General features: G+C 43.8%; 1 protein-coding gene across 1 annotated transcript in view; it reads right to left on the bottom strand.

Annotated features, from left to right (window-relative positions):
* IGSF5 (immunoglobulin superfamily member 5) overlaps positions 1 to 25,766 on the bottom strand; it is a 55,264-nt gene extending 29,498 nt beyond the window's left edge. Inside the window, exons 1-3 of the mRNA XM_054468795.2 lie at positions 25,425 to 25,766; positions 24,660 to 24,742; positions 5,123 to 5,440 (exon numbers count right to left, since the gene is read on the bottom strand). Of these exons, the coding sequence (XP_054324770.1) occupies positions 5,123 to 5,440; positions 24,660 to 24,742; positions 25,425 to 25,441 (418 nt within the window). The 5' untranslated portion in view covers positions 25,442 to 25,766. The remainder of the gene's footprint in view (positions 1 to 5,122; positions 5,441 to 24,659; positions 24,743 to 25,424) is intronic.
* Between the last annotated feature and the right edge of the window lie 358 nt (positions 25,767 to 26,124).

Raw genomic sequence — 26,124 nt, 5'->3', positions numbered from 1 at the left:
ATTTTGTGAGACCTATTTTCCCAAGCCCAAAGAGGCTGTGTCTCTACTAGGAAATCTTAACTCAGATTTTATCTGGGTCTTTTTTGTACACCTGCCAGGGTCTCTGAAGCAGGTGAGGTTACTCACAAGAAAGCACAAAGTTACATAGAAAATGCTTCATAAAAGTCAGAAACTAGGGGGAAATAATTATGTGGGAAAGAAAAGGGAGCGTGCATGCCATAGGGGGCTATACAATCCCTGAAGTGAGCTACAGAATTATCTTGGGCTGTCCAGGGAGCAAAGGGAAAAAGAGAAACGAGCTTCACCTTCTTCTCATTGTGACAAGGACACAGCCCAGAGTCGGACACAAGTCTCCCCTGGAGTTTTAGTCAATCAGATGTATTTTTATTTATTTCTAGGGTCATATGGTCTTAAACATAACTTCCTAGGACATTGCCTTAACATAGGTTTCTCATTACAAATTAAATCGAATTCCAATCTAATATTTATAGAAATAACTAACCCAAATCATGTATCAGAATAACTTAGATAAGTTTTTTTTATTAAGAACACTCTTGCATAGGTCAGCATTCATACTGCAAACAACCCATATAAAAATAATACTTGTTTTCACAAGTGTGACTAAAACAGCCTGAGGATTGGCCCCAGTAAAGACACAGCCTTAGTGAAATGTGTATACATATATGTCCAAGCAAAAACATGCTGAAACTCTGGACTACACAACATAATGGAAAGAATACTGAACTAAGAATCAAAAAATTTGTTCCCAATTTTGGTTCTGCCAGAAAATTGTCATCACTTTGGGCAAGTCGCTGAATTTTTTTTGGCTCTCTTTGTTGTACTTACTGAATGAGATAGTTTGACCAGATCAGCACTTCTCAAACACTTTGGTTTCAGTACCTTTTACACTCTTCAAAATCACTGCGGACTCCAAAGACCTTTCATTTGTGTGGGTTTTATCTACCAATATTTATCATATTTGAAATTAAAGTTAAACAATTATTTTAAAATATATATTTTAAAATAATAATTTATTACGTTAATTTTGATTAACAAATTTTCATGGAAACTAATCACATTTTTAAACTAAAAAAATTAATAAGAGGAGTGACATTGTTTTATACTTATAAAAATCTCTGTAATGTCTGGCTGGATTCTCATAGCTGTCTCTTCATTCAGTCTGTTGCAATATACTGCTTTGTTTGAAGGATGTAAAGAAAACCTGACTTCACACAGATATGTAGTTGGAACAGTGAGGAGTATTTAATAGCTTTTTCAGACAATTGTGGATATTCTTGAATACTGTACCAAAACTTACTTTTCTCTCTTTTTTTTTTTTTTTTTTTTTTTTGAGACAGACTTTCACCCTTGATGCCCAGGCTGGAGTGCAATGGTACCATGTTGGCTCACGGCTACCTCTGCCTCCCAGGTTCAAGCTATTCTGCCTCAGCCTCCCGAGTAGCTGGGATTACAGGTATGCACCACTAAGCAAAGCTAATTTTGTATTTTTAGTAGAGATGGGGTTTCTCCATGTTGGTCAAGCTGGTCTCAAACTCCCAACCTCAGGTGATCCAACCCCTCGGCCTCCCAAAGTGCTGGGATTACAGGCATGAGCCACCGTGCCCAGAACTTTTTTCTTTAAGAGATGGAATTTCACCATGCTGCCCACACTGGTCTCAAACTCCTGGGCTCAAGTGATCTGCCTGCCTGGGCCTCCCAAAGTGCTGGGATTACAGGTGTGAGCCACCATTCCCAGCTGAGGTTTCTTAAATGTTTGTTACACAGTGGAATCTGAAACTCTACCAAGGAACTTTCATTTTCTGTTACGTTGAAACCCATTGCACTATCTGGCACTTTGAATGGACCTTTTATCCTTGCATGATTTTGTTACACTTCAGTCATCTGGAAAATGCTGAGTTATGCAGACCTTCCCAATGTACAGTGGAAAGCTCTCCTGTGCACTTGTGAGAAGAAGGGTGAAAAAGGCAACAATAATAGGAATCTTCATATTATTATGAAAACAATCATGACTTCACAGGCCACCCTGAAATGATCTCAGGGTACATCGAGGAGTCCCCAGACTACAGTGAACTGGGTCAGCTCTGTAAGATCTTTTTGCTCTGAAATGTCAGCTTCCCAATTATTCCTTCCTGAATATTCCCTTGGAATAAGAAAGGCACTTTCTAATTCAAGGGCTACTGTAAATGCAACAAGGAGTGGAGAAAGGGTTTGTCCCTTTAGTCTAAAGGGTTTTGTGTTTGTTTTGTTTGACAGAGAGACGGTTTAAGATGACAGAACTGGGAGGAATGATATTGTCTCAGTTAATAACAGAAGCTCTTGAACTCAAGTCCTTGCAGCCCTCAAAACATAAGAGGTCTAGAGTTTGGCGTGTGATTGATTGGTGGCTAAGGCAGCAAGTGGACCAACTCAGCAATCTGAAGGATATTCTTCTTCTGTGTACAATTGGGATTCCACTTTCCCCCACTGGCTTTCACAAAGGTTATCCAGTAGCATGACAAACCCTTTATACAAATGTGATACTAGAATATTCACATGGATTTCGGATGACTCAATTTGGAATTATGTCATCTCTATTTTGTTGACATATAAGGAGGGGAAAAAATCATAGAATAATTCATGGTTGTTTCCTCATTTTTCAAGATTCTTTCTCCCTTGAGGGAGACCCTGTTGCTCAGAGAACATTTGCTCCTCTAGGAACTAAGTGCCATTCAGAACAATGAGACGAGGATAAAGGGATGCAGTTCTGTCCAAGCTCTATGGGTTCCTCTCGCAATATCTTGGAGAAGTCTTTGCCTTCTCTAGACACTTGCTCTTCCATCTGCATTAAAACCAAAAACTACCATAATTACCAATATATAAAAAGTCATGTTAGGGGGATTCAGACAAATTTGTAGACTTGTGACTTTGGGAAAAGATGCTACAAAACCACATGGTTTCTGAATGTGATGTGTCATAAGTATAGCAGTAATAAGCCATGCCTGTGATCCTGTGTTTCCCTGCTCCAGGGATGCACTCCTCCTCTCTTGCTTTCCCATTCTGTCTACCATCTACAGACCTGGAAGGCACATCTCTAATGGCACCTTTTCCATGAAATCATCCATGAAGGCTTTATTGACTCTGTCAGCTTCCCTCCCAATTGGAACCCGGGCTTGCCTCCCTTCCATCTCACTTGCCAGCATCTAGGTGGCTGGCATCCCTATTATTTGTGCAACTTGCATTATCCACTCTTCTTGTGAGGTTCTAAAAGAAAAAACTGTGTCTTATTCTATTCCTCTTTGAGTCACTCTTAAATACCCAACACAATGGCATGCTTTTATTGGGAGCACAATAAATAATAGCAAACGGCCATACAGTGATTGCTATGAGCCAGGTGTGGCAAAGGCTTTACATAGACCTACTCATCTGACACCACGGCAGCCCTATGATGAGGACACTAGGACTCAAAGTCATTAAGTAATTGTGTCCCAGGTCACACACTGTCATAAAGCAGTAACATGGACCCAGGCAGCCAAGCCTCAAGTCTGCATTCTTGACCACTAGACCACTCTGGCTCCCAACTTAATGTGCAGGGAATTGAATCAGACAGGACTTTGGAGTCATCAAACTATCTTTAGCCATTTTTTCACCTGATCCACACAGCAAACCCATGAGGTGGTCCGGGAAGATTCATCTCCAGGTTAAAGATGAAGAAATTGAGCCATCTCAGGGGTCTCTCTGATAGATAACTGATGAAGCCAAAACCAGAATTTATATCTTTGATTCTTTTTTCCTCTGTTCTTTCTCTTATATCACAAATTATCATAATAAGAATCTGGTTATGCAACGTAGGCCAACAGTCCTAAATAGCCTTATAAAATCACTTACTTAGAAAATATAATTGTGCCCCTAATTAAACTACACAAAATTAAAAACACACAAAAGGCACACTAATTTAGCTAAAATTCTAAAGTAAAAAAATTTTTTTAAAACACACATAGAAATAGGTAGACATGTCTCCACCAAAGGTTATCAAATCTGATTTAATAGCAACATAAATATGAATAAAATCTTTGGGAATTTCTTCCAGACAAGTAAATACATAGAGATAAGAAATAATTTATAAGATATAATATATTCTCTTATAAGAAATGCTGCCATGGAAATCAGGCACTCTATATCTTTAAATAGAGTATAGATACACTTTTAAAGAATGCAAAGTGATTAAATTTTGGTAAGACTATTCCAAATCTTCGTAAAGCATCCTTTTACTTTTTTACTGTGTAACATTATCTTCAGCACCTCCAAATTACCTCTAAAATGAAAAATAAGCTATCTATTATTATAAATTTTGGTTGTTCTTTTCTTTTCTCTCAATGACTTGATATATTTGGTGAACACACAACTTTGACTATAGTGACTATCCCACTGTAGTTGGAGGCAGGGTAGAGAAATAAGTTGGGGGATTCTGCTGGAAAGAGGAAAGAGTTAAAGCATGCTTCAGAGTTGATAAATGATGCAAGCAGAGAAATATAATCATGTATATGGAAAAACTAGAGAAAGGGCAGTGATTGCCAACTGTCTCTAAATCAAAGAAAAATGACTGCAACTGGCCCTAGAAGAATTCCAGGATACGTTTCCAGAAAGGCTATTAAATACTGAAATGGATTCAAAGAGGAAGTGATAAAATCTGTCTCTATCAGTCTTAACCAGAAAAAAAGAAGGAAAGCAAAGGTGGAAGGAGAAAGAGAATGAAGCAGGAAAAAGGGAAAGATGGGAGGAAGTGAGGAAGAAAGGAGATAAATCAACAAAACAATAAACATTAGTCCATCCAGAATAATTCTAAGCCTATTGCCAACTGAAGGCTAGAGCACATAGGAAAGAAGGAAGAGAGGAGGAGAAGGGAAGAGGAAGGGAGGAGGTAGGGAGAGCATGAGGGAGGAAGGAGGCGACAAATAAACCGCAAAACATTCATCAGTTCAGAATAATTGTAGGTCAACACCAACTGAAGGTAGACCATGTCTGCCATCATACGTGGCATGAACTTTAGAAGGTCCTTCCTGCCCTCTGACATTTAACCCAATGGACTTCAGACGTGGCATCCAGAAGCCACCTGCATACACACCTTGGACCGTAAGGTAAGCAGATCCATGCAGGCGACTGTTCTGGAGGCTGCATCTGATGTTCCCCGAATCACTGGGCTCCACATTGTGGATGATCATCTCCGAGGTGAAGTTCCCGCCCTGGTCGTACCTCTGAGAGGTGAAGCGGTCATTGGTGATGATGGGCTCCATGGGCCTGATGCTCAGCACCACCATGTCATTGAGAGCCCACATGATGAGCTTCCAGCCCTGGGAGACAGTGCAGTTGAAGCGAGCCTGGGAGCCCTTCAGGACTGTTGCATTTCGGGGGCCTTCTATGACTTCATTACCAGATCCAGAACCTGGAAGGTAGCCAATTTTTCAAGTTGTTAAATGAATGGATCTCCATAAATCAACTGTGTGCTGTAACCTTTCTGTATTTACCAGTGGTAACCCCCGAGGTGTCCATCCAGTGGCTCAGACTGTGTCTTTTGAATCCTAACAACAGCTCTCGCTGGCAGATCAGGAGCTTCCGGTGGAAGCCACTGCCATGCCCTCCTTTCCACTCTACCCCCTAACTCTACGGCTGTATTGGGTTGAATAGTATTCCTCAAAACACATGTCCACTAGATCCTCAGAATGGAACCTTTGAAAATAGGGTCTTTGCAGATGTAATTAGGTAAGGATCTCAAGATGAAATCAACCTGGGTTTAGAATGGGCCCTAAATCCACTCACAGGTGTCCCTATAAGAGAAATGCAGAGTGAGATTTGAGACACAGAGGTCTGCAGAGAAGAACACCATGTGAGGACAGACGCAGAGACTGGAGTGATGCATCTACAAGCCAAGGAATGACAAGGATTGGAGCAACATCAGAAGCTAAGGAAGAGGCATGGAAGACCTTCCCTCAGAGCCTCCATAAAAAACCAACTCTGCCAACTGGCAACATCCCAGGATTTGCATTCACAGCAGTGGGGCTGGGACTCAAACTCAGACTTTCTGCTCTGAATTTCATACTCTTTTCCCTTCTGACGTCATTCAGAGTTTATAGCAAGAAGACACCCTGGCAGACCACATACCGTGGCTTCTCCTAGTTTGTGCCCACCCCATCAATGAGACTGCAACACGTCTTACTACCTTCTGGTGTTGTGGGATCCCTGTGGGTGAACCAGGTAGCCTGCCATCATATACACTGAGTAGCCCCAAAAACTGCAGCTCCTCCCTTTCCTTCTGCCTTGTAAAGTCAAATGGCAAGGTAGGCCAGATGCAGTGGTTCACACCTGTAATCCCAGCACTTTGGGAGGCCAAAGCAGCCAGATCACCTGAAGTCAAGAGTTCAAGACCAGCCTGGCTAACATGGTGAAACCCCGTCTCTACTGAAAATACAAAAATTAGCCAGATGTGGTTGTGGGTGCCTGTAAGCCCAGCTACTTGGGAGGCTGAGGCAGAGAATCACTTGAACCCAGGAGGCGGAGGTTGCAGTGAGCCGAGATCACAGCACTGCACTAGAGCCTGGGCAACAGAGCAAGACGCTGTCTAAAAAAATGGCAAGGCAGGTTCTAAAAGAATCTCATTATAGCCCTAAAGGTTTCTGGGAAGGAATCACACCGTTGGACACACAGTAGCACATTAGCACTTCACCTGCGTACCCAGGCACATTGTGGGGGCCGAACTGCCCCTGCAAGAACAACAGGTGAAAAGGAAGGAGTAAGCCACCACCAGGAACAGTCTCCTCCAGAAGCAGGACCAGGAGGCGAAGATGCCAGGGTGGAGGAGGGGCCCACTGGCTTGGGAGAGGCAGAACTGAAGAAGGTGAGAGTTCACTAAGGCTAAGCCAGCATTTGGATAAACATGATTACTACTCTTTGTTTTGTCCCTGGACATCATTTTAAAAAGAGAGAGAAAGTATGACTCTAAAACACAACTCAGATTAGGTATTCTCCCTGACCTCAAGGCAAGACTCTCTGATCCAAGATCTCTTTGATCTTTGATTTTTGTTTTAAGTGTGAGAAATGGAATTTGAAAACAATTCCCCCAAGGAAGCCACAATGCCCTTTCCATGAACTCTGAATTGCTTGTTAAGAAGAAAAGAAAATAGCCGAGTCTGCGCCCTGAGGGTCCATGATGTAATAACCACACTCCTCCTGCACTCCCACCTCAGGTCAATGGCAGTCAAGTGGACAGAGCCCGGCAGGGTGAGTGTGGGGATGATGGAGTGGGTGAGCCCCAGCTTCACCCTGTGAGAAGTCCAGGCCACACAATGCCAACAGAACAAGCATCCCTCTGAAACCACAGTTCCTTCCAGTGCCTTGTGCGAAGTGCTGAGATTATTTCACTCCAAGGCCAGTCTTTATGTACCCCGCAGGCCACAGGTGTCACTACGGAATCATACAATCTGTGCAGGCCAAATAACCCCATTCTGCAGCTGGGAGATGAAAAGGAGGGAGGACGGAGCTACACCAAATGGAAACTTCTTGACTTTGATTTGACTTTCAGATAAAACAGGAGGCATCCAACCCTAAACACCAAATTTCTCTGACTGTGTTACCTGTGTTTAGCTAGGCATTTAGCTCTAACTGTTTAAGAGTCACGATGATCAGTATTTTTTCTATACTGCAAGGTCAGGCAGTGAGATGAGGAAGGCCAGCCAAACATTTCTTCAGAATAAACACTGGAGGAAGGTTAATGTCCTTGCTAGAACAAACCCTAAGTAAACCACACTACAGCTGTGCCTCAAGACTCAGGAGCTGTATTTCTGGTCACTTTAGGTCCCGGGAGCTCATCCCTCTCTCAGCTGTGTCTTATCAGCAGTAACCTTCCCCTGTACAGAATAGGAGAAAACTGTAAAGAAGACCCTGAATCCCACAGTCACCTGCCTCACTTAAAACCTCCCTTTCCTCTTTGCTTTCCCTTTCGCTTTATAGAGCAAACAGTCAGATCGGGGGCAGAGCACTGGGACAGATCAATGTCTCCTCCTGCCCAAGAACCTCTCTGTGGCCACTAGCTATGGTTGTCACTAAGGACCAATGGCTGATCTTTTTCTTCTCTTGCCCAAATTCTTATCTAAGGGACTGGGGAGTCCACCCTACAAACTTTCATCAGAGGGGTTTCATTGAACACTATATAATGCGGCCTGCTTTCCAACCTGACTCTAGCATAGCATCACATGACAGGTAAAGAAGGAAATCAAAATATTTAACCCCCAATATGTTTTATTTGCCGTATCTTGAAATAGGCCTGCAAAGCTGACTCTTAGGGGGAAAATTAGCTTCTGAAGAGAATCCTCTTCCTTTTCCTTACTTTTTCCTGATCCAGGACAGGATCAACTCTGATAAGAACATTTATAATCTATTCTCTCTGCGCCTGCAACCTGGAGACTTCCTCTGCATAATCGGAACCCTGGTCGCCACAACCCATTACCTTAACCCGGACATTCCCCACTATTGTTTTCAGGTCTTTAGGTGTTTATTTAACTCTTTAAACCAATTGCCAACTAGAAAATCTTTGAATCTACCTATGGCCTGGATGTACATCTTACATGTATTTGATTGATGTCTCATGTCTCCCTAAAATGTATAAAACCAAGTTGTAATCCTGATCACCTTGGGCACATGTTCTCAGGATCTCCTGAGGGCTTTGTCACGCACCACTGGCCACTCATATTTGGCTCAGGATAAATCTCTTCAAACACTTTACGAAATTTGACTCTTTTTGTCCACAGTCACCCAACACAACATCCTTGCCTCTGCTGGCTACACGATTTCCTTACAGGAGTTTATCCACTCGGAAGATTCTTATTTATGCCAACTCTCTCCAGTTCTCAAATCCATATCTCGAGCCCTGTCCTCTTGCTTTCTCTCCTGTCCTACCCGGCTTCTCTGAGTAAACAACTGGTTGCCACCCACCACTGAAAAGATTCCCTTTCAGCTGGATGCAGTGGCTCACACCTGTAATCTTAGCACTTTGGGAGGTCAAGGCAGGAGGATCACTTGAGGCCAGGAGTTCAAGACCATCCTGGAAAACATAACAATATCCCATCTCTACAAAAAAATTAAAAATAGCCGTGTGTGGTAGCATGTGCCTGTGGTCCTAGATATTTGGGAGGCCAAGACAGGAGGTTTGCTTAAGGCCAGGAAGTTGAGTCTGCAGCAAGCTATGACTACACCACTAAACTACAGCCTGGGCGACAGAGCAAGACTCTGTCTCAAAAAAAGAAAAGGAAAGGAAAGATTCCCTTTCTCCTATTCATGCCACCATCTTGTACATCTTCTTTTGAGAAGTATCTGTTCATGTCCTTTGCCAATTTTTTAATTGGATTATTTGATTTGTGCTTGTTGATTTAAGTTCCTTGCAGATTCTGGATATTAGACCTTTGTCAGATGCCTAGTTTGTGAACATGTGAATATTTTCTCCCATTCTGTAGGCTATCTATTTACTCTGTTGGCAATTTCTCTTGCTGCATGGAAGCTCTTTAGCTTAATTAGATACCACTTGTCAATTTTTGGTTTTGTTGCAATTGCTTTTGGAGACTTAGCCATAAATTCTTTGCCAAAGCCCATGTCAAGAAGGATATTTCCTAGGTTTTCTTCTAGGATTTTCATAGTTTGAAATTTTACATTTAAATCTTTAGTCCATCTTGAGTTAATTTTTGAATGGTGAGAGGTAAGGGCCTAGTTTTATTCTTCTGCATTTGGCTAGCTGGTTATACCAGCACCATTTATTGAATAGGGAGTTCTTTCCCCATTGTTTACTTTTGTTGATTTTGTCAAAGGTCAGATGGTTGTAGGTGTATAGGTTTATTTTAGGGTTCTCTATTCTGTTCCATTGGTCTATGTGTCTGTTTTTGTACCAGTGTCATGCTGTTTTGGTTACTGTAGCCTTGTTGTATAGGCTGAAGTTGGGTAATGTGATGCTTCCAGCTTTGCTCTTTTTGCTTAGGATTGCCCAGACTTTGTTTGAAAGATTTCCATCATTTAGGATAAAAACAGATAATTCTTAACATTATCATATTTTAAGACTTGATGGGCCAGGTGAGGTGGCTTACACCTGTAATCCCAGCACTTTGGGAGGCCAAAGTGGGCAGATCATGAGGTCAAGAGATCGAGACCATCCTGGCCAACATGGTGAAACCCCATCTCTACTCAAAATACAAAAAATTAGCTGGGCGTGGTGGCACGCATCTGTAGTCCCAGCTACTCGGGAGGCTGAGGCAGGAGAATCGCTTGAACATGTGAGGTGGAGGTTGCAGTGAACCGAGATCACGTCACTGAACTCCAGCCTGGCGACAGAGCGAGACTCCGTCTAAAAAAAAAGACCTGACTCAGTCCCACATCAACTCTCTCTCCAGCTACAATTTTTCCCAAACTTCACCCTCCGATCACCAGACCTCCTTTAATTTATCAACCTCACGAACTCTTTCTGGCCTCAGGGCTCTCACATGTGCAGTGACCGGCCTGCAATGCAGTCTCTAACCCCTGGCCTGATTGTCCGGGGGTTACAATTGTCACAGTAGTTGTTTCGTATTTACTTTTGCTCACAATTAATGCCTGTTTTCCCTACTGGGCTCTAAGTTCTATGTTAACAAGAACAATGCCTGGTTTTGCTCAACCTTACATCCCAGTGCCTGCAACAAAGTGGTCCATAACAACTGCTCAGTGAATATGTACTGAGTGAATAAACATGGTGGCTGAGTTCTATATAACCCATTATACAGTAGGAAAGGTGGCAAGGAGAGGGCTGGGAAGAGACTTATGGGTGCACACACAGGTTGATAATGGATATTCAGAGCCATATCTACAAATGAAAATGACTCCACCCATAAGACTTTCCAACATGAAGCATTTGAACGCTTTGGTATTCATTACAAATTTGCATTCATTAAAAATTTTGGGATGGACCCTCAGGAGCTCTAGAATTAGCCCATATATACTCTCCGCTCCTGAAATAGCCACCTCCAGGCCTCAACCCAGATCCTCCATGCCCTCAAAACAGCACGTATGCCTCAGCATTTTTTTTTTTTTTTTTTTTGAGACGGAGTCTTGCTCTGTCACCCAAGCTGGAGGGCAGTGTCACAATCTCAGCTCACTGCCTCCTGGGTCCAAGCAATTCTCCTGCCTCAGCCTCCCGAGTAGCTGGGACTACAGTTGCGTGCCACCACACCCTGCTAATTTTTTGTATTTTTAGTAGAGACGGGGTTTCACCATGTTAGCCAGGATGGTCTCAATCTCCTGACCTCATGATCTGCCTGCCTCAGCCTCCCTGCTGGGATTACAGGCATGAGCCACTGCACCCAGCCTGCCTCAGCTTTTTCAGGAAAAGGTATCTCAGAAACACTAGACCCAGAGTTCATCCATTGCCCACTAAACCTTTGGAAGAGTTTTTGGTAACCACGGCTGAAATAGGGCCATACAGTGCCATATACCTAAGATGCATATTAAGGGTAGTTTGTTAAGCCTACAGTCAGTCCCTAAGCTCTATACAAGCAGGGACCTTGTCTTTCTCTCCATTCTACAAACAAATGTTTAACAAGCACCTCCAGAATGCTTTGCATTGCTTACTACAGGCCTTTAGAATATCTTCATCCCCAAACACATTTTGACACCACATTCTGGTGCTCTTAGATTTAATGTGTAAATAGACCCAAAGCCAAAATGTCACAAAACATTTCTTAGGCAGGCAACACACTCTGATACTGCCCATTCTATTTGATTCCATTTTATTCTTTCAAACACTGTCATGGCCAGCATTGTAAAACGCATTGTCTAGCCACCTAAAATAGAGTAGATATGTTTGTAAAGTACAAAACAAGCAAAACGTGTCTACACAGTTAGAAGTCAGAATGATGGTCACTGGGAGTGGGGTGGAGTAACTGGAAGGGAGTTGTCCATTGAATGCTCTTGGTCTCAACATCGATCATACAAATGTGCTCACTTTGTGAAAAGTCATCCAACTGTACCTTTATGACATGTGCCCCTTTCTGTATGTCTATTATTCTTCAAATAAATGCCTTCAAGTCACTGCCATCAGGAATGCAAGAGGAGTTTATAATCTAGTTGGGAACACAAAACTAACACCCCTGAAGCAATGGAAACTAAACAAACCTAATGAAAACCAAAGCTGGCTGTGAAAACCCCAGCTCCTCCCAGCACCCCTATGTATAGTGTATAGACTATACACTATGCCTTTCGCATAGAAAGTAGTCTCACCAGGAGACCCAGGCCTTGCATACACAGGAGTTCACTCCAGCTGACACCATTGGAGAGCGCTGGGGTGGTGAGGAAGAGGAAGTGTCACACACAACAGAACCCTTACCCTGTCAGTAAATGGAAACTGAGGTTCTCACCCTGAAAATGGCAAGGGTTAGGAGGCTTCAGGGAGGAGGTGATTTCTGAGTCAGGTCTTCCTTGAAGCCCAGATAGAAATTGAAGAGGTGAGAAACAAGGGAGGGGAAGGGATATTTCAGCAGGTGCAACAGCTTGTGGGAAGGAACCTAATGCAGACTCCCAGGACAGTGATGGCCCTGGTGAGGATGGGGGAGATCCCATGCACCTGAAGGACCGTTCTGGGAGTCGAGTCGATGCAGGAGGAAATGGGCCCCACAGAAGAGGTCGCCATGGGAAGGGATGCAGTGGGAAGTGGCTGAGAAAGACCCTTCTGGCAGTTGTGTGTTCCAGCGGCCTCCTGTGGCCCTTGTCTTCCCCCAGCACTCCAAGTGGACGTTGGTGAACAGCCCATCAAGCTCAGGCGATCCCTACCTGCCAGCCCAGCCAGGACGACCAGCACAGTCAGGACGGCTTTCCCGCAGCCCTGCACCTCCATATGTTCTTCCTGGCCCTGGGAAAATAAAGCAAGCTGGCAACACCCCATCACTGATGAGCATCTACTGTTCAGAAGTCTTCTGTGCCCACCGCCACCCCCACCCCCTGCAGCTGGTGTGTGCCTGTGGACACATTAGATTGGCGCATCTCAGTGTGGACAGGGGCAGCCTCATATGGGAAGTGTTAGAAAGCACAGGCTGGGCGCGGCGGCTCACGCCTGTAATTCCAGCACTTTAGGAGGCCAAGGCAGGTGGATTGTTTGAGGTCAGGAGTTCGAGATCAGCCTGGCCAACATGGCGAAACCCATCTCTACTAAAAATACAAAAATTAGCCAGGTGTGGGGGTATGCACCTGTAATCCCAGGTACTCAGGAGGCTGAGGCAGGAGAATCGCTTGAACCCGGGAGGCGGAGATTGCAGTGAGCAGAGATCACGTCATTGCACTCCAGCCTGGGTGACAGAGCGAAACTCTAAAAAAAAAAAAAAAAGAATGCACATTTCTGAGTCCACCTCAGACCTCCTGAATCAGAAACCCCTGGGGTGGGCCCAGAATTTTGGATTTAAAGAAGCCCTCCAGATGATTCTGGTGCCTGGTCAAATTTGAGAATCACTGGATGAAATCGTCTTACCCCACCCGCCAGCCCACCTGCATCATGAAGGGATGCAGATAGTGTAGCCTCACCTCTGAATGACTGACCAAAATGCAGATCACGGGCTTATTACATTCATTTCAATCACTAATCACTGAGAAAAAACTCCTGCCCTCATGAGCTCACATTCTCAAAAGGAAAGACAGGCAACCGAATGAATAAATAGATGATATAGCCTATTAGAAGGTGGCAATAGGTGTGGGGAGAAACAGGGCAAGGAAGGGGACCAGCTACCACTTCAAACAGGGTAGTCGGAGAAAGGCCTCCGGGAAGGTGCACCATGCACAGCGAATGAGGTGAGACAACAGCCACCGCATTGGACACCTGCAGGAAGAACTTTCGCAGCAGAGGAAAGAGCAGGTACTAAGGCTCTTGGCGGGGACTGTGCCTGCTGTGCTTGACGAACTGCAGAGAAGGCTCTGTGGCAGAGAGGGGTGGGTGGAAGGGGTGAGATCAGAGTTCAGGGAGGCCAGGATAGATGGGGTAAGGCCTGGCCAGACTATCGACAGCACATGAGGATTCTGCCACACATACCTCTTGTTCCTTCTTTCCAACCCCCTTTGTTCTTTGATGCCCTCTTGGTCACCCTCCACCCTTGCATTTTTTCCTTTTTGCTTTTTTCTCTCCGCTAGGAGAGGCTTATCCAAGACACTCACCAGTACTGATGTATCCTCCTGGAAGATTCAGGGTTAGATCACCTATGTGCTGAACATGTCATGAACCACCTGCAAAACAACACTCCTTAGCCTCAGGAAAGGGTCTCTTTATTGCAAACATTCCTCCACAGCACCAATGAGTGGAGTCCAGTGACCCGGACGGTTCTCATCTCAGCTTTGGCATCTACACACATTCCACAGCCCCGCGAGTCTCGTCCACCCGTCCCTCCAGAATATGAGATGCCAGGTCCCATCAGGGACTTTGAGGAGAGACTTTATAATGTGCTGACAACACACATCCAGGGCTCCAGTCTCCTTTCTTTTCTGACAGGCCCTAGAAGGCAGACCCCACAGCCAACCCAGAAGCAAAAATACAAGTATTGAAACTGTGATGGGAAAACAACTACCACACCTTGATCTGCGGACATCTCATCCAAGTTACTTAATGAAACCCAGAGTGTCAGCGTGAAGGACAGCAAAGATTCTCATGCCCATGACCTGCATTTAGCATTTAAGTGTATTACTGGGTATTCACAGCCTCGAGAAAGAATGTGGGGTTTCCACCCCTTTATTTCTCTGAGGTCTTTAGAAAACAAAATTCAACATGTGCACTAAACTATAACTACTTGTGTCTGTAATTCTTTTGTTTGTTTGTTTCAGACCGAGTCCCGCTCTGTTGCCCAGGCTGGAGTGCAATGGCACGATCTCAGCTCACTGCAACCTCCGCCTCCCAGGTTCAAGCAACTCTCCTGCCTCAGCCTCCCAAGTAGCTGGGAGTACAGGCACACGCCACCACACCTGGCTAATTTTTTTTGTATTTTTAGTAGAGACGGAGTTTCACCATGTTGGTGAACTCCAGGCTGGTCTCGAACTCCTGACCTCCGGTGATCCGCCTGCTTTGGCCTCCCAAAGTGCTGGGATTACAGGCATGAGCCACCACTCCCAGCCTGTAATTTAATATAAGGTTTGAAATACCTGTGCTGCAGCACCATTTCATTGTGGGACCCAGCCCCTTGCAATAATCTACAATAGATTCAGCAAATCCATACAAATATGCCTCAGTAGCAAGTTGTACAACAGCTGTACACAAACCAAAATGAAATCACAGCCTTCCCAGATTGATCCAAAATCCAGAATTATGAAGTGTCAAATAAATCATTTACTAATTTTTTTTTTTTTTTTTGAGACAGAGTCTCGCTCTGTCACCCAGTCTGGAGTGCAGTGGTGCGATCTTGGCTCACTGCAAGATCTGCCTCCCAGGTTCATGCCATTCTCCTACCTCAGCCTCCCGAGTAGGTGGGACTACAGGCACCTGCCACCATGCTCGGCTAATTTTTTTTTATTTTTAGTAGAGATGGGGTTTCACTGTGTTAGCCAGGATGGTCTCGATCTCCTGACTTTGTGATCCACTGACCTCGGCCTCCCAAAGTGCTGGGATTACAGGCATGAGCCACCACACCTGGCCATCATTTACTAATTTTTAAGGTTCGATTAACACAACTCCACAAGTAGTCATCTGGAACGTCAGGCTCTAGCAGAGGATGAAGGAGAAATTGAGTCATCTAGTTATAAAAAATTACATATTTTACCAAAAGCATTCACTGCCAAGTGTGAACCCAGTGTTACAGAAAACAACACAGCAATAGATTAAGATCTGTTAGGAAAGACTTCTAGTCCCTGACAAACAGGTAGAGTCAGGCAACAGACTAAGAACAGATTGCTTAACTTACTCAACACTCCATTCTGCCAACATCCTCACATGTCATCTGCATTTCATCTCTGTATGAAAGAGGAGTCTAGCAGAATCACAGGGCAGGCAGTGCAAAAACACCCTCAGAGCTCCGGGAACCAAGCAGTGAGGTTGCTACAGATATGGATTTGAGAGGGGATAGCATTTGAAGGGTGTATGCAGTTGGAACACTGTCATAAAGCTGATTTCAAGTTTAACTGAAATCAGACAAGCTGCTTTAATTAAATAAAGACATATGCCGGGTATTGTTCATTAATATCCCTATGGGGTAGTCTGAACAGGACTTGAGATTTAACTTGTCATTCATTTCATTACAGCAGACTTGAATTACCTACACTTAGTTGAAAAATCTTTTTTTCTTAAAGTCTTTAGTCTTATTAAATTGTATTAAATAGACAGGATTTAGCCACCCACCAATTCCTCCCTGTCCTGACGAGAGGCAAACACACTCAGAAGATCAGCCAGGACTCACCAAGCTAGTCCTGTCAGAAAGAAAATTGGTGCTTTTGAGATCTCACTCAGCCCTTTATTTTTGGATTATTGGAAACAGCTTGATAATGGAATCTTCAAAAGTGGCAGAAAAGTCATGTTTGGGGCAACAGCAAGAAGCTCAAAAACAAACAGAATAGGGGGCAAGTGCCTGCTCAAGGTTGGTGGGAAATAGCCATACAGATTCCTCAGCAGAAGCCTTATAAGCCAGAAGGGATTGAAGTCCTATCTTTAGCCTCTTTAAACAAAATGATTGTCAGCTAAGAATTTTATACCCAGCAAAACTAAGCTTCATAAATGAGAGATAAAGTCTTTTTCAGACAAAAAATGCTAAAGGCATTTGCCACTACCAAACCAGCACTACAAGAAATGTTAAAAGGAGTTCTAAATCTTGAAACAAAAGTTTGATATGCACCCAAATAAAACCTGCTTAAAGCATAAATCTCACAGAGTCTATAAAACAATAACACAATTAAAAATAGAAGTATCTAGGTAACAACTAACATGATGAATACAACAGTACCTCACATCTTAATATTGACCTAATGTAAATGGCCTAAATGCTCCACTTAAAAGATACAAAATGGCAGAATGGACTAAAAAACAAAAAAACACCAACCAAATATCTACTATCTTCAAGAGATGCAGCTAACACCTAAGCACTCACATAAACTCAAGGTGAAAGGTTGGAGAAAGATATTTCACACAAATGGAAACCAAAAGCAAGCAAAAGTAGCTATTCTTATTTCAGACAAAACAGACTTTAAAGCAACAACAGTTGAAAAAAAAGACAAAGGACATTATACAGTGATAAAAATTAATCCAACAAGAAGATATTACAATCCTAAATTTATATGCACCTAACAATGGAGCACCCAGATTTTAAAAACAATTACTACTAGACCTACGATATTAGATAGACAGTAACACAATAATAGTGGGGGACTTCAGTATCCCAGTGATAACACTAGACAGATCATCAAGGCAGAAAGTCAACAAAGAAACAATGGACATAAACTATACCCTAGAACAAATGGAACTTACAGATATTTACAGAATATTCTTCCCAACAACCGTAGAGTATAAATCTGGAGGCTTCACATTACCTGACTTCAAATTATACTACAAGGCTATACTTACCAAAAGAGCTTGTTAACTGGTATAAAAATAGGCACATAGACTAATGGAACAAAATAGAGAACTCAGAAATAAAGCCAAATACTTACAGCCAACTGATCTTCATCCAAGCATACAAAAAAATTAATTGAGGAGAGGACACCCTATTAAATAAATGATCCTGGGGTAATTGGCAAGCCACACATAGAAGAATGAAACTGGATCCCCATCTCTCACCTTATACAAAAACTAACTCAAGATAGATGTAAGACTTAAATCTATGACCCAAAACTAAGAATTCTAGAAAACGGCATCAGAATAAAATGCCTGGACATTAGCTTAGGCAAAGAATTAATGACTAAGACCTCAAAAGCAAATGCAAAAAATAAATAAATAGGACCTAATTAAACTAAAAAGCTTCTGCACAGCAAAAGAAATAATCAGCAGAGTAAACACACAACCCACAGAGTAGGGGAAAATATTTGCAAACTATGCCTCCAACAAAGGACTAGTATCCAGAATCTACAAGGAACTAAAACAGATCAGCAAGGAAAAAAAAAAAAAAGAATAAGTCCATCAAAAAGCGGGCAAAGAACATGAATAGACAATTCTCAAAAGAAGATATACAAACAGCCAACAAATATATGAAAAATACTCAACATCACTAATCAGGGAAATGCAAGTTAAAACCACAATGAGATGCTGCCTTACTCCTACAAGAATTATCATAAAAGAAAAAACCATAAATGTTGGTGTGGATGTGGTGAAAGGGAATACTTTTACACTGCTGGGAATGTAAATTATACAACCACTATGAAAAACAGTAGGAGGTTCCTTAAAGATCTAAAAGTAAAACTACCATCCGATCCAGCAATCCCATTACTGGGTATCTGCCCAAAGGAAAAGAAGTTGTTATATGAAAAAGATGCTTGCACATGCATGTTTATAGCAGCACAATTGCAACTGCAACAATATGAAACCAACCTAAATGCCCATCAGCCAATGAGTGGATAAAGAAAATGTGGTATATATACACCATGGACTGCTACTTAGTCATAAAAAAAAGGAATGAAATAACGTATTTTGCAGCACCTTGGATGGAGCTGGAGGCCATTATTCTAAGTGAAGTGACTCAGGAATGGAAAACCCAACGTCATAGGTTCTCACTTATAAGTGGGAGCTAAGCTATGAGGATGCAAAGGCATAAGGATGACACAATGGACTTTGGGGACTCAGGGAGGAAGGGGGTGAGGGATAAAAGACTACATATTAGGCACAGTGTACACTGCTCAGGTGACAGGTGCACTAAAGTCTCAGAAATCACCATTTAAGAACTTATTCATGTAACCAAAAACCACCAGTACCCCAAAAACTATTGAAATTTTTTAAAAGTTAAGAAAAAAGGAAGGAAGAAATAGCTGTAACAAAAACCATGCGAGGGGCTAAGGGGCTCCCTGGACACCTCCACAGCTCAATAAAAAGGTGCTGGCATTTCTCCTGCACTCGGAAGACTCCAGCTCTGAGCATCTTGCATTCAGGGTCTGTCTTCTCAGAACCTCCAGAGACTTTGGGACAATTCTACTTTCCCTAAGGCTTCTCATTAGAGGGTGGAAAAGGCATTTACAAGCTTGTCCAATGAATGGCAGACGTCATGAGTCAGTCCTTTCCAAAAGCCCAGACTTCCCCACTGCACAATATCTCCATGTAACAAAACTGTATTTGTACACTCGAAGTCTATAAAAGTTTTTTTAAAAACTTTCTATTATTTGAATCCTGACCCCACCCCTGCCAGCCCACCAAATTTCAGCCAAGTCTCAGCTTTCAACCCATCCCAAGAACAGTTCACTGTGAAAGCGACACTCACTGATTAGAAACCATCCGGAAATTCTGAACTCTCAGAGAAGCCCACGCTTGTAGTTTTTAACTCTGTGGAAGTTGGAAAGCGAAGATCATGTGTGCAAATGTCCAGCACTTTCCTGAGAAACCCAGATAACGGCCTGTGCGGGGCTTGAGGGGCCCTATGGAGAAACTCACTTGACAAACACCTGTCACAGGGGAGCCAAAAACTGGAGTTGTCTTACCCCAGATGACAGGTAAACCCTTTGGAGGGCTTCAGCAAGGGTGCTTCATTTCCTAAAGGCTTCTTTGTGGCTCTTGTCCTCTCTCCATACAAATGTAGGGACACACTCTTGTCTGGCCTCTAGAGAGTCCTGATGCTGCCTCACCAGAACCAAAGTTCCTCACAAAATGGCTGTCTCACATCACAGGCTGTGTTATAAATGCAGACGTGGCCTCACACTCCAGGGAGCTATAAGCTCTTCAGAGTGCGTATTTCCTCATTAATCATCAGCAAGCTCCAAACAGCAGCCAAACACAGGAAGTCCAGGCCCCGGGCTGGGAATGCAAATGCCTCAGGGCCAGTCTATCCTCTCCACTCCGGCCTCCACTCCCTCTCCCTCCTCTTCCAAGTCCTTCAGAGTCAAGGCCCTGCTCACCCCCGCCCTGGTCCTCTTCCACCAGCTGGAGGCTGACAGATCCTTCCTGCCCAAAAAGTGCTGCCTGGCTGACTGACCTTGCCTCCAGCAAAGGCCCAGGGGCTGGTGGAACTGGCTCCTTCTCCCAGCCAGGCACCTTGACATCCACAAGAACAAATCCTCTTAAGAAAGAAAAAAGTCCCGAGGGTGCGTCCTCTGGATGAGACAGCCATTAGGAGTAAGTGTGGTTTCCTTGGCATTTGCTTGAGGACTGGTGGATAGGGCAGAGCTCCAACCCCCCACCCCCAAGTGCTAGGAGATGAACACAGAAAAGTGGCTTTGCAGAGCACTGTGACAGTTCTGGAAGACTGTGTCCCAAGAACCTGATGTTCAGCACCATACTGAACTATCTGCTTTTTTTTTTTAGAGACAGCGTCTTGCTCTGTTACCCAGGCTGGAGTGCAGTGGCACGATCATAGCTCACTGCAACCTTGAACTCCTAGGCTCAAGCAATCCTCCAGCCTCAGCCTTCCAGAGTGCCGGGATTACAGGTGGGAGCCACCACACCCAGTGAAAGGTCTGCTTTTTTAATGGTCCTTTTTGATAATCTTGTCAGGGAACTCAGAATCAAGGATTTCTGCATGTAATAGGCACCAACAGAAGATATAGCTAACACATTTAAAGACCAAGAAGCAAGTAAATGGGGCCAGGGGAGGCGGAGTATGCTGTTCCTTCCAGTTGAAGGTGTGAAAGGAAAATAAATCATCACGGGACCCCAAAATCACTAAGCCAAAGGGAGAAAGTCAAGCTGGGAACTGTATCAGGCAGACCTGCCTCCCATTTTATTCCTAAATAAGATAGCTATAAAGATGAAAAAGCTGCATATCTCCCTCACAATTTGCCCATGAGAAAAATTCCCTTGTGGGCCTCAAGATCTTTACCTTAAAAACAGTTCCGTTGAATTTCACCCTGGCAATGTAAATTGTAGCTGATCTTCACAGGTGCAGAGCAAAGGCCAGACCTCAACGTCATCTCTCTGCTCACCTGAGACAAATGTGTATCTGATTGCTTTCTCTGCCCTATTGCTTATGTAAAAATACAGATTCATTGAGTCAGACTAAAGCATAACTGCCTATTCCTCTACCCCTCTCTCACATGTAAATTGTGTATTCAGTGAGAGGCTGATCAACCTTGTGTCTCTTGTCTACTTACGACTTGGAAGCCCCCACTTGGAATTGTCCCCCCTTTCCAGACCGAACCAATGTACACATTACACTTATCGATTGATGTCTCATGCCTCCACAAAATGTATAAAACCAAGTTGTGCCCTGACCACTTTGGGCACATGTTGTCAGGGTCTCCTGAAGCTGTGTCATAGGTGCGTCCTTAACCTTGGCAAAATAAGCTTTCTAAATTGATTGAGACTGGCCGGACACAGTGGCTCATGCCTGTAATCCCAGCAGTTTGGGAGGCCAAGGCGGGCAGATCACCTGAGGTCAGGAGTTAGACACCGGCCTGGCCAACATGGCGAAACTCCGTCTCTACTAAAAATACAATAATTAGCTGGGCATGGTGATGCGGACCTATAATTCCAGCTACTCGGGAGGCTGAGGCAGGAGAATCACTTGAGCCCAGGAGGCGGAGGTTGCAGTGAGTGGAGATCGCGCCGCAGCACTCCAGCCTGGGTGTCAGAGTGAGATTCTGTCTCAAAAAAAAAAAAAAACCTATTTGTCTTTCCAAAAGAAACCTATTTGTTCTTTCTATAGGAAGCCTTTCTCCCCCTTCTCCTCTCCTACAACCTTAGATATATAAGCCTTTTAACTCTTTAACTCTAACTATTAATGAGCCAGCTACTTCCTTTGTTGGCTCTCACATGCATAAGGCATAAACATTTTTTTTCTCTCATTAATTTGTCTTTTATAAGTTTCTTCCACAGGCGCCTGGTGCTGAACCCAAGAAGATAGCAGAAAAGTTAATTTTTGTGTGTGTTATATAATAACTAGACATTTGTCTCATTTGTATTATTTTTGTCATCCAATGCAACTTTCTCAGGATGACTTCAGCTGCACGTCACAATTCAGTGAGTGCTGAGGCTTACTTCTAACCTCACTGGCTGTTTCCCTTTCTTCTGGTGGAAATTCAGTTGATCACAACCACTCCATTAAAATAAAAAAATTATAGTGTGAAAATCATTCTTTTTCACAACTAGCACATTATTTTCTAGCTTCTATAAATGGAATTGTGTTCCCCCGAAACTGCTATGTTGAAGCCCTCACTCCCAATGTCATGGTATTTAGAGATGAATCCTTTGAAATGTCATAAGGTCCTCAAAATGGAGCCCTCGTGATGGGACTCATGTCCTTATAAGATCCCGTTCTCTTGAGAGGCCGAGGCGGGCAGATCATGAGGTCAGGAGTTCCAGACCAGCCTGGCCAATATGGTGAAACCCTGTCTCTACTAATAACACAAAAATTAGCTGGACATGATGGCACACACCTGTAGTCCCAGCTACTCCATTGGCTGAGGCAGGAGAATTGTTTGAACCCAGGAGGTGGAGGTTGCAGTGAGCCGAGATTGTGCCACTGCACTCCAGCCTGGGTGACAGAGTGAGACTCCGTCTCAAAAAAAAAAAAAAAAAAAATCTTGTTTTCTCTTCACTCGCACACTCCAAGGAAAGGTCATGTGAAGACAGAGCAAAAAGGAAGCCACCTGCAAGCCAGGAAGAGAGCCCTCACCAAGACACAGACTCTGCTGGCACCTTAACCTTGGACTTCTGGCTTCTGGAACTGGGAGAAATGAATGTCTGCTATTTAACCCACCCTGTTTGTAGTATTTTGTTATAGCAGTCAAAAGTGACTGACAGTAGTGTTTCTCCCTCCACAGAAAATGGCCATATCTGAAAATCTGGTATAATCAACAATTCTAAATTACGAACATTTAATCCTTCAGTGCTTCAGTGTTAAAAGCCATTTTTAACAGAAATCAGTTTTTTTGCCAGAGTTTTTCATGTGCACTCTGTGTTTCTCTGGCTACTGCTCACTTAAACCATTTTCTTTCTGGAGTTGCCTTGTCCTTAGACACTAGCACTTAGCTGAAAATATCACACATTTAGGAGTTGTCACCCTAGCTCCACTGAATCAGAAGAAAAATGCAATAGGAAGCCTGCTTGAAAAATGAACTGAGAGCACAAATTATGTTAATGACCTAGACTTCCTATCTATTCCTGTTAATTTAAAATGATACAACCACTCATTTGGTTTGCTCAAAGAACTCTAGAATTTTAGGTGAACAAAATTTTAGGTGGTCTCTTGCCTGGTTCTGTGGGTTTCCTTGTGTAAATAATGAATTTTCATCACCCTTATTAACTTGGAGGTAATTCCCATCATCCTTAAGTAACTAATGTATTAAATAGTTCTGCTACGTCAGTGTTGGCAGAGGAGCTTCTTCTTTGATATTACAGTTGGGTCCACTTCCAGGTTCCTGACACCCCCAGGCCATGTGGCCAGGTGATATGGTTTGGCTGTATCCCCACCCAAATCTCATCTTGAATTGTCCTCCCATAATTCCCACCTGTTGTGGGAGGGACCCGGTGGGAGATAACTGAATCATGGGGGCAGTTTCCCCATACTGTTCTCTGGTAGTGAATAAGTCTCATGAGTTCTGATGGTTTTATAAGGGGAAATCCCTTTTGCATGGCTCTCTGATTCTCTCTTGCTGCTGCCATGTAAGAAGTGCCTTTCACCTTCTGCCATGATTGTGAGGCCTCCCCAGCCATATGGAGCTGTGAGTCCATTAAAACTCTTTCTTCCCGGTCTCGGGTATGACATCAGCAGCGTGAAAACAGACTAATTCACCAGGTTAGTTGCGTTATCCACTAATTTTATGCAGTGGCTATTCAGCGAGCACTTAACACTTAGCCTAGGCAGGAGAAAGCAACTAACCAAGCCAAGTGCCTGCCCTTGTGCTGACCTTCCTTAGGGCGTGCTGAGGTCAGCCCTAGACCCTCACCAGCAGCCTGAACTTCTCCAAGGTGCTTTTGCCAGGCAAGGTCTGAGGAATGTTTTACTCACTTGAAGGGCGAATAGAGGCATGTCAGAAATTGTAATAGTAGGCAATAAAAACAATGATAGTTAATAATAATAATGATAACAATGGCAAACTCTGAGAGCCCTGACAGTGTGCTGAGCCCCCATTCTGAAAGTGTCTTGTTATTCACAGCACGCAAGCTTCACGAGTCCCGTGAGCTGATTAACAGTGTTCCATCAGCAAGCAAACAGAACCCTGAGCATGCTGGGAGACCACTTTCTTCAGAAGACCCTTCTGAGTTGATGAATTATTGGGTTTTAGTAAGAATAATTATTCCTCCGTTATTGATTCAAAAAAATAAACCTCTATGCTGAAAGGGATCAGAATATGCCACCCCAAAATATGCCATTTTGGCATAAGAATTATTTTGAGCTGAAGATAATTGAGAAAAAGTAGAGATAGAAAAAGAAGGATGGGGCCAACCCCCTTTGGGTCCCCTCCCTTTGTATGGGAGCTCTATTTTCACTCTATTTCACTCTATTAAATCTTTCAACTACACTCTTCTGGTCCGTGTTTGTTACGGCTCGAGCTGAGCTTTCACTCACTGTCCACCACTGCAGTTTGCCACCGTCGCAGACCCGCCGCTGACTTCCATCCCTCCAGATCCAGCAGGGTGTCTGCTGTGCTCCTGATCCAGCGAGGCGCCCATTGCCACTTCCAATCAAGCTAAAGGCTTTCTATTGTTCCTGCATGGCTAAGTGCCTGGGTTCATCCTAATCGAGCTGAACACTAGTCACTGGGTTCCACGGTTCTCTTCCATGACTCACAGCTTCTAATAGAGCTACAACACTCACCGCATGGCCCAAGATTCCATTCTTTGGAATTCATGAGGCCAAGAACCCCAGGTCAGAGAACACGAGGCTTGCCGCCATTTTGGAAGGGGCCTGCCACCATCTTGGGAGCTCTGGGAGCAAGGACCCCCCGGTAACATTTTGGTGACCACGAAGGGACATCCAAAGCGGTGAGTAATATTGGACCACTTTCGCTTGCTATACTGTCCTATCCTTCCTTAGAATTGGAGGAAAATACCGGGCACCTGTCGGCCAGTTAAAAATGATTAGCATAGCTGCCAGACTTAAGATCAGGTGTGAGGCTATCTGGGGAAGGGCTTTCTAACAACCCCCAACCCTTCTGGGGTTGTTGGGGATGTTGGTCTGCCTGGAGCCAGCTTCCACTTTCAATTTTCTTGGGGAAGCCAAAGGCCGACTAGAGGCAGAAAGCTGTCGTCCCGAGCTCCCGGTAGTAGCCGATTGAGATCACGGCACAGCCAGATGTCTCTACTCAACAGTCGCCCATGCGTGTGCCCTTACCTTTCCTTCTGACCCATACCTCCTGGGTCCCGACCACGACTTTCTTGAAAGTGTAGCCCCAAAATTCTACTTACTTCTGAATCTACTTCCTCTGATCCCTGCCTCCTAGGTACTAATGGTTCAGACTTTCATTTCCTCTAGCAAGTTGTATCTCCAAAGGGATCTAAGGAAGCTCTATGCTGCATCCTTAAGCACCTAGGCTATAACCCAGGGAGCTTTATCCCTGGTGTCCCTCCCGATTTAGGTATACAGCTCTTGACATGGGCAGTTATGCGGGACCCGTTCCCCACCACCCTTGCCAGGACCCCAAGTTTGTAATGGCTAAGAGAGACACGGAGAGAGAGCGATGGAGAGAGAGAGAGAGATGAAGAGAGAGAGAGAGAGAGACAGGTTCTTGGCCTCACGGATTCCAAAGAAGTCAAAGAGTAAAAGAAAGAAAAAGAAATAGTGTAAAAAAAAAAAAAAAAAAAGTGTGCCCTATTCCTTTAAAAGCCAGGGTAAATTTAAAACCTATAATTGATAGTTGAAGGTCTTCTCCGTGAACCTATAACACTCCAATGCCACTTTGTTGTTAGTGTAAATAAGGGCGTAGCCCGAAAGCACTGAGGCCACTGACAACCCATAGCCTTCCTATCTAAAATCCTTAACCCAGTAACCCACGGATGAGCCAAATGCATTCAGTCGGTAGCGGCAACTGCTT

This window comes from Pongo pygmaeus, chromosome 22 (assembly GCF_028885625.2).
Source record: "Pongo pygmaeus isolate AG05252 chromosome 22, NHGRI_mPonPyg2-v2.0_pri, whole genome shotgun sequence".
Taxonomy (NCBI): domain Eukaryota; kingdom Metazoa; phylum Chordata; class Mammalia; order Primates; family Hominidae; genus Pongo; species Pongo pygmaeus.
The sequence above is the reverse complement of the archived record's forward strand: the minus strand, read 5'-3'. Positions and strand labels throughout refer to the sequence as shown.